Here is a 12362-nt window from a genome sequence, read left to right as displayed (position 1 = left end):
GGCCACGAAGGATACACCAAGCCGTACCCATAATCCGTGGGGGGGAGCCGGACCCAGAAGGAGAGCTGTCTTTGCCAAGCCTGTGTATTTTATTCTCACTGGGTCGTCTTTACTATCTTGCCATGGGCCTGGCCGCTCTGGAGGCATTTCACCTGCTACGTTTACGAATGTATCCTAATAGGACACTTCCCAATGGGGCCGCTCTGCCTGGGCACCAGCTTCCGATTCCAAAGCACGGGTCAAGCTGTGGATGTTAAAACGTGACTTCTAGACCCTCGAGGCCTCGTCTCAACAAACTCAACACACGCTAAGCCCCCAGGCCCTGGTTCCGGGCGAGGCCGAGCTTCTGGCGTATGGAAAAACCACGCATTTGCCCAGAAGAGACGTGGGAATCTTGGGGTTCGGAAAAAATACTCCTGTAAATACAAGGTCAAAATCCAGCCCCGGATCATCTGAGCCTCACCAGTGCACTGACTCAGATCGGCAGGGCTGGCTCAGCGTCAGCACAGGCCACGTCCCCTCTCGGCCCAGCCTACTCTCTGTGGCCTCCAGCGTGAACCCGGGAGGGTCGCCCAGGGAGAGCACTGCCCGCAGGGACACAGCTGCTTGGCCCTTCCACCCTGCTCCCAGGCCCGTGGTCCCTCCAGTCAGGGGCATGTTCCCGGGGCCACGCGCCCAGGGGGAGGGAAAGATGGCGTCTCGACTAGATTTGCCAGACGTGTGCCCTGGACCCTCCTGTCCTGTGTCCCCAAGAGCGGGCGGGGGCGCCCTGTGCAGCAGCCGGAATGCAGTCGAGCCAAACCCGCTGTGGGCGCCGGGGTCTGACGGCCGCGGCAATGGCCTGCGGCCGCAGGGGCGAGTGTGGGGAAGGCCACTTCTCACACAGAAATGAGGTCACTGCAGCTGCAAACGCCCTCCTTGGGTCACCCGGTCCCTTTCCTTGTCTCCACGTACAATTACATGCCAACCTCTTCAGGGGAAACCCAGCTGCCACTGACTCCAGGTGGGCTCCACTCCGCTGGGGGCTCGGGGACAGCTGCAGGGGCCCTGCCGTCTAGACATTTACACCCTCCAACCGCAGAGCTACCCAAGTCCCCGCCGACACCTGCCACTACGTCCTGCGGCTGCCGCTTAGGACGAGACTTTCTTACCCCTCTGGGGTGGACGGGTGACACCGGATGGCTAGTCCACCTGGCTGGAGCTCCTTGAAGGTGATGAGCGTGTCTAAAGCCTGGCTGAGGGTAGCCTGGCCCCGGGACACGCCCTGGAGGGGGCCCCTCCATTCCACCTTCAAGGCCAGAGCTGGGAAAGGGAGGGGGTGCCCCCCCCCCTGCTCCCCCCCCCCCGCCCCCCATCCAGCATCTAAGCCCAGTGGTAACAGCTGTGGCATTGCCCTACAAAAGCTGTAACAAAATTACTAGGTTTTCGGGGCCCCCAATTGCCGTGGGATTCCCTAACTGCTTGCATGTGACTAAAGCACTTCCGGTGGCTGGGGGGGGGGGCACAGTAAAGACGGGTGTGAACCCCTCCAGCGGGACTGCATCTGCATGGCGAGCAGGGTGGGCGGACCTCACCAGCTGCACGGTGGGGGACAGGGCAGACAGTGACCCAGAAAGGGAACCGTGCTCGCGTGGGCTGCAGGCCCGCTCAGACCCCCCCGGGGCTTGAGGCCATGCCCCTCCCCCCAGAACTGCACCACGAGGAAGCAGGGTGTGGTCAGCCAGCCTGGGAGATGCCACAAGGACATCGAGTGCTGGCTCAGCACCCAGAAGCGCACAGGAGCGTCCGGCCCCACCTGCCCCTCCGGTCTCACTGTGTGCCCAGCCCCCAGCTTTGCAGGTGCCCCGCGGTGGACACGGTGGTGAGGGCTTTCCCCAAACACCTGGCTCTGCCTTCCCTGCTGTCAGTGCCCGGCCGCTCTCGGTCGGCAGTGCAGCAGACTTCCTCCAAGGCCAAGTCTTTTAGGGAACTGAGAAGGGGGAAGAGGCATCATTTCACAATTAAAGACCTCCCCGTGGTGCCGGGAGGCAACCAGGGGCTTCCTCCACTGAGCGGCAGCGCTGGGAGACCAGATGGCACCTTCGGGTCCCTGCAAGCCTCCTCACCCTGGGGTGGGGGGTGGGTGGTGGCTGACATCCCCGGCTCTGGGGCAGGGCTGTGCCTATCCAGGGTGAGGGCAAGGCTTGGCCGGCGGGACTCAGGCCGGTGCTGGAGATGCCTGCGCTCACGACCCCTTAGGAGCAGATGCGTCTATGGAGGCCGACGTGTCGGGGAGGGTGACGGGGTGCACGAGAGAGCACAGGAACCAGCAGTGTGGGCCCAGCCCTGGGCCATTCGAGATTCTAGCACATTCGCTTGAGCTGCTGTCCACTGGATGCCCTGTCTCCATGGAGACCAGCACTCCCACCTCCACGGCCCCCTCGGGAGCAGGAGGGAGCCGTCTCTAAGAGCTCATCAGCTGCGCAGAGAAGAGCCTCGGCCCTCGCTGCTCGGCCGCCCTCCCCCCGCCCCCCCCAGGACCCTGGCCGGCCCCTGAGTTGCGCCCCGCCACCCTTCCTTCTCCTTGTGAGCCCAGGGGGATCTCATGCCAGAGGCCTTGGTCACGGTTCCCGAAGCCTTGGGCTCAGGCCGTTCCCATTCACGTGCTGCTGAATCACTTGAAAAAAATGCATCCCGATCCTGGGAGGATTTGCTGAGAACAGTGCGGCTTTGTGGAAGGGACTGCTGCTTTGCACTTTCTCCGCCAAGACCCCGAGGAGCAGCCAAGCTCAGCCCCGCAAACCCCAGGCCTGGAGCCCGCAGCGGGGGGCAGCCGCTGGACGGGGCGGGGCAGGAGGCAGAGGGAGCCCAGGGAGGCGCGGAGGGAGCATCTGGCCACCCCCCTGCAATCCCTCCCCATCTGCAGTTTGAGGAAGGGGCACGGAGGGGCTGGGGGCTGGGGCGTCCTCACACTGCCCCTGGCAGGCCGGGACCCCGGGCCAGGCTCTGCTCTGGGCTGCCCCACTTTCAGGGGTGAAGGCAGAGGGCTGGGCCCAGGGCTCAGGCCCATCGGCACGGCAGCACCCGCCCCCCCTCCCCCGCCTCGCGTAGGGCTGAGGCATGCGGTCTGCGTGCTGACCCCCAGCCCACGGCATTTCTCAGGCAGAGACAGGGATCCCAGGGCCTGCGCTCCCAGCTTCCAACGTGGGAGAGGACCCAGCGGGTCTGTCCGGTCCTCACAGCCATCTCCCGCATGCCTGGGACGTGGCCCGGACCGTCACAGGAACCGCGGAGGCAGGCCACACTAACACATCAACTCCCTACCACGTTACGTTTCCCGCTCGTCTGAAGAACTACTACAGGGCAGAGAGGGTCCCCCGGGGCCCCAAGTTTTAAAAAATCTTACTTTTCCCCATTATTCTACATTCCTGGGGTTCTGGATATTATCATACACCCGCGACCGTGCCCCTGGCTGGGCGGGGGCAGGGACAGTATGAGGACCCTCAGAGCAGCACACACAGAAGGCAGGGTCACAGCCAAAGCCAACGATGCCTGCCGGTGCGGCAAGAGCAGGAGGGGGGTCATGCCATCACGGGGTGAACCGCCGTTCCCGTCTCTTGTCCCGGCACTGCAGGTCTGCACCTGTCCCGCGGGCAGCGGACCTCAGCCGCGCACACGTGCGGCTCTCCTTCTCCAACCCCCCTGGGCAACGCCAGACCGGCCACGGGGGCCTTCACTGAGTCCCTGTGGTCTGGGGGCGAGGACTCAGACGGGACTGCCAGGAAGCGACCAGATGGTAAACGTTCTAGTAAATGCGGGAGGAGATGGAAACAGGGAGGCTGCCTCAAAATATGCGGGCGGGAGCATCAAACCCACGGAAAGTTCTAGAAAATACGGTGTTCGGAGAGGGAGGCCCCAAGAAACGCTTCAGGAGAACGAAGGGGCACAGAGTCATCCGGGAGTCAGGAGTCCTCACTGCTTCTTGGCATGCTCCGCGGGAACCTGCCAGGAGCCCCACACTCTTCCAGGTGGCTCTGTCCCAGGGCCTCTGGCACCGCAGTCCAGGTGGGTCAGATCAACAGGGAGCAAAGACAGGGTCTGCCAGGCCCCCAGCCTGCTCTTTGGGCACCTGACATCTTCATAGGGAGTCGGGGGTGGGCTGGAGGGCAGTCTTATTTTCTGCACTACTGGCCCCCAGCTCCTGCAGGACAGGTGGGAGAGGGCAGGGTGTCTCATCCCGCTCTCTGGGGACAGTGTAGGCGTGACCGTCCGGGCAGCGACGACCCACCCTCCACCGTGTCTCACTGCCTATCTCCTACATCTACTTTTAGCTCAAGTGTAGCTGAGAAGGGGCAGTTCCTCACCTAAAACACACGGGCCACAAATACTACCTTTGAAAGTAGAAACAAAAATCAACCTCTCAAAGGCAGGCTCGTCCATTCATTAGACCGGGGCTTCCAGCTGTCAGAAGACCTCGTTACTCAATGCTTGCGTCCTGTCGTGGCCATGGCTTTAAACCTGGGGATCTCACAGCACCCTCTCCGACCACGGAGAAGCTTCAGGAACAGGCAGGAGCTCCAGGTACCTCATCTTGAAATGTGCAACCCTGGGCAACTCAAAGCCAACACCCCTCCCGGCCCGGGGCTTCGTTCTTAACCGTACTGGGCTTAGATCAGATCGTCGAGTTGGCTTTGCAGTCCTGACCCATGACATTCCAGAACCAGGGGACAAAACGATCACACCTTTTCTCCACCTAAAGCGGAAAAGCCAGACCGACAACAGAGTCCGAGGAGATGCTTTCAATGAGACGAAAACGTGCGGCAACAGAAGCCTCCTCACCCGAGATACTGAAGATTTGAAAACAACCCAAAAAACTCGGTGGGGTGCTGTTACTGCCCCATCCAGGTGGCGTATTTGGGGGTTCTGTGAGCCCGATGCTCTCCAGGGAAGCCCAGTTCAGCTTTCTCATGTGACTGGGTCACCCCACATCTCCCTGGGCGCACCCCACAGGATGAGGGACGGGGGACAAACCCCAAGTTCACAGGCATGTAGCTAAGAAGGCACAGCAGCCACGGAACGGAAGTAGCACGCAGGCAGAGGCCGGTTTTGAGCAAATATTCCAGCCTTGGGCTCACAACCGTTCATGATGTCATCCCTTAGGAAATGCACGTTAAAAGGGAAAAGGCCATTCATGGGTCAGTGATACAAATGGATCACGACCGCCGAAGACGGATGATCCCACTCCGTGCACCTGAGGTCCTGGGGAGGGAGGGGGGACGCAAGCACGTCCTTCACACGCCGGTCCAGGGTCACCTAACTATGGCTTGAGGTCCCAATCCACACCCACACCCCCCATTTTTGTAAATAAAGTCTCACCGGAACCCGGCCACGCCCATCCCAGTGTGAGTTGCCTATGGCCGTGTTTGTGGGTCATTGCCACCGACTGGCTGGCTGGCAAAGCCTGAAAAACGTACTGTCCTGTTCTCTGCAGAAAAAGTTTACCCACCCCCGTCCCAGCCCCTCAGTATCTGCAACTGACAGATGAACCCCCCCGCCCCCCGCCGCCCAGGGCAAGGTCTCCAGGGCTGCTGGGTCAGGGGTACAGCGGGGGGTGGGACACTGACCAGCCGGCCAGGTGCCCCGCCACCGCCAGCCCCAGGCGGAGTCGCCAGGCTGGCCCGGTTGCTGGGGACCACTCCCCTTTCCTCCCTCGGCCTCTGTCTTGTCCTTCCTCTCTTCCTGCCTCTCCTCGGCCTCACTCTCACTTCCTGATATTAAAGTTACCAGAACGTATACTAAGCGAGGTCCTGTTAAACGATGTTGGTTTTGTGGGTCTGAAAAAGACTTCAGAGGTTTCAGTGAATTCTCCCCGTTTCGGTCTCGGCCAACGGCTGAGCACCACCACACTTCTCAAACTTCTGAAACTGTGCCTGCTTGACCCTGGATTCCCCTGAAAGTCCAGTGTCTGTCCGGCCAAAACATGCTTCATTCACCTGAGTCTCCGCTGTGCGAGCGGCGCGAGCGGGCGGCCCCCACCCGTGGCCAGGCCCGCGGACTGTGCCCCACAGGGGCTGCCGCGGTCGCGCCGGGGAGGCCGCTGTGAAGCGGGGTGCCTACTGGCTCCTGAGCGGGTGATGCAGACACAGAGGGCACGGGCTTGGGTACCAACGGTGTATTTATTGCGGGGGGAACTCTCGCGCTTATCACATCCTCTGGAACTCCTGCAAGCGTTTCCTGGCGTCTTCGAGAAACTGCTTGTGCAACTTGTTTTGTTCTTCAATTTGCTGCTGAAGGTCACGGATCATCTGACTGTGCCCGTCATCGTCCGCGAAGCCAGAGGGCCAGGGGGAAGTGGCGTCGCCTTCATACGGCCCTTCCTCGTCCGGGTCTCGGGAGGAGGGGGACTTCGGAAGAGCCACGCACGCCCTTCCCTGTTCTCTGGGCTCCTCCAGCTCAGTCTGGGGGTGGGCTCCCCAGCTCAGCCCCTGGGGTCCCGTCTGCCGACCAGGCCCCCGCCCCGTCTCCGCCCTCCGCCTGGGCCGCAATGCCATGCAGCCAGCTCCGTCTGGCAGGTGTCGTGGGGCAGGGCGACGGGGGCCCCCGGCCAGCGGGTCGAGCCCGGCCGGTGCCTGCCCAGAGCTGGAGCACGGGACCCGGGTCTCTTCACCGACAGACCCTCCTGCCTGGGGAAACGACGGCTTACTCTCATTCCTAAACGTGAGCCTGGCCAACCTGTGATACTTCTGGTTCTCGAGCTCGCTCAGGAACTTTCTCCAACTGTCTCGGGACGCCGTCTGGCGGGCGTCCACATCCGCGGGTCGCATGGACTCCCTGCCAGGATCCATTTCCGTCTCCACACCTCCCGTCTTCTGGTCTCTTTGGGTCTCGCCTCCGTGGCCTTGCATCCCCGAGAGGCCGTGCTCCCTGCCGGGGTTGTGATCCGCCCCGGGCCTGGGTGCAAGGTTCAAGATGAGGTGTTCCTTCAGCTTTCTGTTGGTGTCAAACAACTCTTCGAAGGCAAACTCCAGCTCCCTCTGCCACCTGCTCCTGTCACCGTGCCAGCGCAGGGACACCGGTGACGTGGCTCCCCTTCTGAGGGGAGAGCCAAGCGGCCACAGCTGCTCTAGGTCTTTCGCTTTTCCCCGGGGACCCTGATCCCGACGGTTGTTTTCCAGGCCTTGGACGGGCGAACGCGCCTCCTCTCCCGGCTGCCTCCTGCCGTCCCAGGCTCCTTCTCTCTCCCTTTTCTCCAGACCTTCCGGTCCCTCCACGGCAGCCAACAGCTTTTCTGTGCTCACCCCTCTGCTCACCTGCGGGTCAGCGGGACGGCGGCCACCGCCGGTCTTTGTCGAAGGCACTCGCTTCCCCTTATTCTTCTCTGGGGCGCGGCGGGGGCGACGGGTCAGGCCCGTGGCTTTGGTAGCCCCCCGCTTCTCCGTGCCCACCGCCTTCCTCTCGGTGCGCTGGGGCTGCGGTCTCACCGGCTCCTCTGGGTGACTCCTCTCTGCTCTGTGCTTCTCCCCGGCCCCCTGCAGCCGGGCCGCTCCTCGCTGGGCAGGCCCCTCCAAGTCAGGTGGGTGCTCCCTGGCCTGTCCTCCCGCGACACCGAACAGATGCGCTAAACACGGCCTCTCCGGGCCTCGCGCTCGTGGGCTCGGGGACCCTGACTTCGGCCCCTCGGCCAGGCGCTGGGGCTGCTGGCGGTCTCGTCCTCTCTGCAGAGCGAGGTCTCCTCTCTCGCGGGCTTGGGGCAATCTGTGCTTCCGCCTCAAAAGCGGGGCTTCGTGGTTGGGTCTGGAACACGGCTGAGCGGTTCTGCCCGTGTTTCTTCTCATGTCGGCGGCCTCCGCGGACACGGCTTCGGAGGGAGGGTGGTGGGGGCCAAGGCGCCAGGGGCCGAGGACACGCGAGGACAGGAGACGCACGCGGCGGCCCGGAACGCTCTGAGCAGAGCGAGCCCCTGGAGACAAGGCACACGGAGCTCGGAATGCGGGACGAGCCCCACGACATGTCCCTCCGGATCACTTTGGCCCACACCCGCCCGCCAGGGCCCAGGCTCTGTTCCCAACTTGTCTTGCACACCTTTAACAAGATCCCGCAGGGCGACTGTTTCCGGTGGGGCGTGGGTCTGCTCTGCAGGGGACACGCGGCAACGTCTGGACACACGCTTTGCTGTCACGACACGCCAGCGTCTGGTATGTGGAGGCCTGGGACGCTGCTCCCCATCCCGCGCTGCCCCGGGACGGTCCCCACGACGAACGCTGGTTCAGCCCCACACGTCAGCAGTGCCGAGGTAGAGACCCCCACCCCGAGGTAGAGACGCATCGGGACTCAGGCAGGGGCGGAAGGGGGCGAGGGTCTGGTCTCTGCAGGGGGAGCTGCTTGTAAATGGCAGGGGGAAAGGGAGGAGGAGGACGAGGAGCCTGCTAGGCAGGATGTGTGTGCACGTGTGCAAGGGTGTGCGTGTGCAGGCAAGTGTGCACGCACGTTTGGCACCAGAATCCAGGGCAAACCAATCAGAGAGGGGGTTAAGCTTCTCTTCTCAGGATTCGCAGCTCTTCACTCGTGGGATTATCAGAGGGGGACGCTCCGGCCTCAGGAAGGGACCCGGGCTCTGCCCGCCTTCCCAGAAAAGGGGGGGCGTTTACACCAAAAAGGTGTGGAGTCACATCTGTGGCCCCTTGCAGCTGATAACAAGATGAGCCAGGCTGGTGGGCTAAAGGAGCCCCTCCCTGGACAGCTGCAGGCTGTGCCGAGCGCCCCTCCACCACCCCTCCCTGCTCTCATTTCTGTGGGCTGAGCAAGGCCAGCCCAGAGGCATGGTGGGAGTCGGGACACGGCACGCGTCCGTGGAACAGCCGACCGTCGCTGTGCGGGGCCCCCTTCCAGCACCTTATGCGTTTTGGCTCATCTTTCTTCTAATAACCCCGCAAGGTGGTGGGGAAACTGAGGCAGGGACCGATTAAGAAACTTAGCCCAGATCACACAGCCGGCAAGTGGCAGAGCCAGGCCTATGCTGTGCACGGGGACCACAGTGGCTTTGACCAACCGAGGGCCGCCGGCTCTGGGCAGATCTGATCACGCGGTGATATACTTCCAGTAGGGGTCAGAGTTACGCTCAGCCACTGTGCCCACCACCGCTATGAGCAAGAGGAGGGGGAGAGAAGAGAACACTGGGGCATCAAACGCACTGATGGAGGTTCGGTAAAGGGGCCACGGCAATTCAACGGGGGCAAGAGCAGTTTGGGTGTGTTTTCCCCCGATGAATCGTGCTGGGACAGCCACGTGCAAACACCACAAACACAGACCCCCTATCTCGCCACAGACAAAATCATACACTGTATATAAAAATTAACTCAGGGGGCACCTGGGTGGCTCAGTCGGTAGAGCGTCCGACTTGGGCTCAGGTCATGATCTCCCGGTTCATGAAGTCGAGCCCCGCGTCGGGCTCTGTGCCGACAGCTCGGAGCCTGGAGCCGGCTTCGGATTCTGTGTCTCCCTCTCTCTCTGACCCTCCCCCACTCACACTCTGTCTCTCTCTCCTTCAAAAATAAATAAATGTTAAAAAAAAACACACACACACACACTGACCATTGTGTCAGTTTTGGAAAAAAAATTAACTCAGAATGGATCGCTGACCTTAACGTAAGGTCTAAAACCACGGCTGTTCAGAAAGAAACGTGGGTACATCTTCACGACCTTGGGTTAGGTGAAGATGTCTCAGATACGACCCCAAAAACACAACCAATAAAAGAAACTGATAAAATGCCATCGACACTCGAGACATTTCCCTGCCACGAGACATCGTTAGTAAGTGAGGACACAAGGGATAGACTGGCAGGAAATACCTGTGAGTCACATATCCAACAAAAAAGGCTTGAATCCAGATTATGTAAACCACTCAAAATGCAGGAAGACAAACAATCCCATTTTTCAACGGGCACACACACACACAACATCACACCAGACCCTTCCCTGGGGGAGAGGCACACCGCTAATAAGGCACGAGACGCTCAGCATGGACGGTCCTCCGGGGAACGCACACTGAAGCCACAGCAAGGTCCCATCCACACCCGCCGGGCGCGAATTCCGGCCAAACTTAAAAAGACGGACCATAACAAGTGTTGGTGAGGACGGGGAGGAAGCAGAAGCCTCACACACTGCCGGCGGGAACGCAAAATGGTGCTGCTGCTTCGGGAAGGAGTTGGGCCGATTTTTAAAAGGCAAACCCAGATCTGTCAGGTGACCCGGCAGTCGTGTGGCCAAGAGAAAGGAAAGCCCGTGACCCAAGACACGACCTTCCCGGGGGAAGTGGGGAGCTTGGGTCTGAGTCTCAGATGCCCAAGACTGAACTCTTCCCAACCCGGGAATGGCCACGGTGGTGTCCAAACAGGGGGAGAGAGGTCTGGAGAGCTGTGGCTGTCCCCTCGTCTGCCTTGGAAGATAGCCGCGGGGAGGGGGGAGAGTGTACCCCGAGATCCGGCGGTCCACTGGCTCCCCCTCTGCTCACTGGCCCCGGACAGTAGCCTGGACACAACTCTCCCACTCTGGAGTGCCCCCCACCACTCCATCACCCTGAGCCAGGCCCCCGGAGGCGGGTACCCCAAAGCCGCTGAGCTGGTTTTCCTGGACACACACAAATGGATGAAACGGAAAAATCTGGGGACAAAGACGTCTTGGGGACAAAGTCCAGTACTGATAACCAGCAGACGCCCCCCTCGCTGTCCGTCCACGTCCCCGGGTCCTGCGTGCTGACGCTCCAAGCCCGACCCCGCTCGCTCACTTAAGACCAGAGTGTTCTCAGCGTCCTGGGGTTCTCCCTCCGGTCTCCTAAGCCTGCTCCCCCAGAGCTGGACGGCTGCCTGCCCCATGCCGGCTGCCTGCCGCCCCTCGGGGCAACCACAGCCCCGGTCCCTACACAAGCCCAGCTCAGAGCAGCAGACGGAAGGAAGGTGGTCACCGACTGGCCTCTCGTGCCAAGCGGACACTGGGCCCATTCTCTCTCTCACCCTCTGCGGCCCCGGCGCGGCGGCCGCCCCCAGGCAGTCGCTCAGACAGCCTTCTGATAGAGACAGGCCCCTGCCAGGCTGCTGGGGGGACCCCGTTTGCGGGCGGCGGGGAAGCGCCAGGCCCACAGCAGACTCTGGGGCACCCCGTGCCCGTGAGCAGGAAGGACAACAGTGCCACAATCAGAGGCAGGCCGGGAGGTGCCCAGACCAGGGGCTCTGAGGGCAGGCAGGACGGAGGGTCTCGGGTCCGTGGCTCCCTCCCGTGTACAGGATGCACAACGCCACAGGGCTACTAAGCAGGGACACAGTAGAAGCCGACCATCCCCCTCACGTGGTCTCACCGTGAGGAGATCTATTCCTACCCCACTTTTGGATGGGGAAACCGAGACTCAGAGACGTTAAGTAACTTGTCTGAGGCCACACAGCTCAGAGGCAGTCCAGCAGGGATTCGAATCTGAGAAGGCAGACCCCTGATCTGAGACACCTACCCTGCAGCTGAGGGTGGTCAGATCACCCGGGGGCGCCTGGGGGGCTCAGGTGGTTAAGCGTCAGACTCTTGCTTTAGGCTCAGGCCATGATCTCCTGATTCGCGGGTTTGAGCCCCGTGTCGGGCTCTGCGCGGGCAGCGCGGAGCCTGCTTGGGATTCTCTCTCTCCCTCTCTCTCTCTGCCCCTCCCCTGCTTGTTCTCTCTCTGTCAAAACAAATAAATAAATAAACTGCAAGCAAAATTAAGAACTTACCACCTGACACCTGTCCTCTCGGGATTCTGAGGTGCACAGCTTCTGTGCTAAGCGGGCGGCGGCGGCGGGGGGGGGGTCCACAGTGTTTTCCGTGTGCTTTTCTCTGAGGTCATCGAATGAACCACCCTCCCCTTTCCCATTCGAGTATTTTACTTGAACACCGAAAGGCAAGATCTAGCACAGTGCTTCCTGAATCTCGTGGAGAGTCAGATTTTGATCCGGAAGGTCTGGGGTGAGGCTGGGGCTCCGATTTCTGAGGAGCCCCCAGGGGAAGGGATACTCTGGTCCGGGGACCATACTTTGAGAAGGGCGGCCCTAGTAGGTGGCTCTAGCCAGCATCAGGGCCTTGATCTGCCTCCTCCCCAGCCCCCTCCCCACCTGAGCCCCTCCGGAAAGACCCCTAATCAGGCTCTCTGTGCCCCCACCCCCGCCCTGACCCCAGCCACTCCTCCTCTGTCCTCGGCCACCATTCTAGCCCAGCTGGTGGTCGGGCTGTGACATCTTCTCACCCACACCAGCAGGTCTCCAGGTGCAGCCCACAGCCCGCCTGCATCCCGTCACCTGCACTGCCGGTGAAAATGCAGATTCCGGGGCCCTGCTGCCCACAGATCCCGTCCCAGCCTCTGCAGGGAG

General features: G+C 61.7%; 2 protein-coding genes across 2 annotated transcripts in view; both read right to left on the bottom strand.

The window, feature by feature from the left end:
- The window catches only part of TIMP2 (TIMP metallopeptidase inhibitor 2), a 48433-nt gene that overhangs the window by 17372 nt on the left and 18699 nt on the right, over window positions 1-12362 (bottom strand). The gene's annotated exons all lie outside the window — the stretch shown is intronic.
- Window positions 1355-11795, bottom strand: CEP295NL (CEP295 N-terminal like). Its single transcript, XM_053893454.1, has one exon. The coding sequence runs from the start codon at window positions 7812-7814 to the stop codon at window positions 6183-6185; it is 1632 nt and encodes a 543-aa protein (XP_053749429.1). The 5' UTR covers window positions 7815-11795; the 3' UTR covers window positions 1355-6182.

The sequence above is a fragment of the Panthera pardus genome, unplaced genomic scaffold (genome assembly GCF_024362965.1).
Source record: "Panthera pardus isolate Hobbes unplaced genomic scaffold, ASM2436296v1 HiC_scaffold_3, whole genome shotgun sequence".
NCBI lineage: Eukaryota > Metazoa > Chordata > Mammalia > Carnivora > Felidae > Panthera > Panthera pardus.
This window is presented reverse-complemented; position numbering and strand designations above follow the sequence as displayed.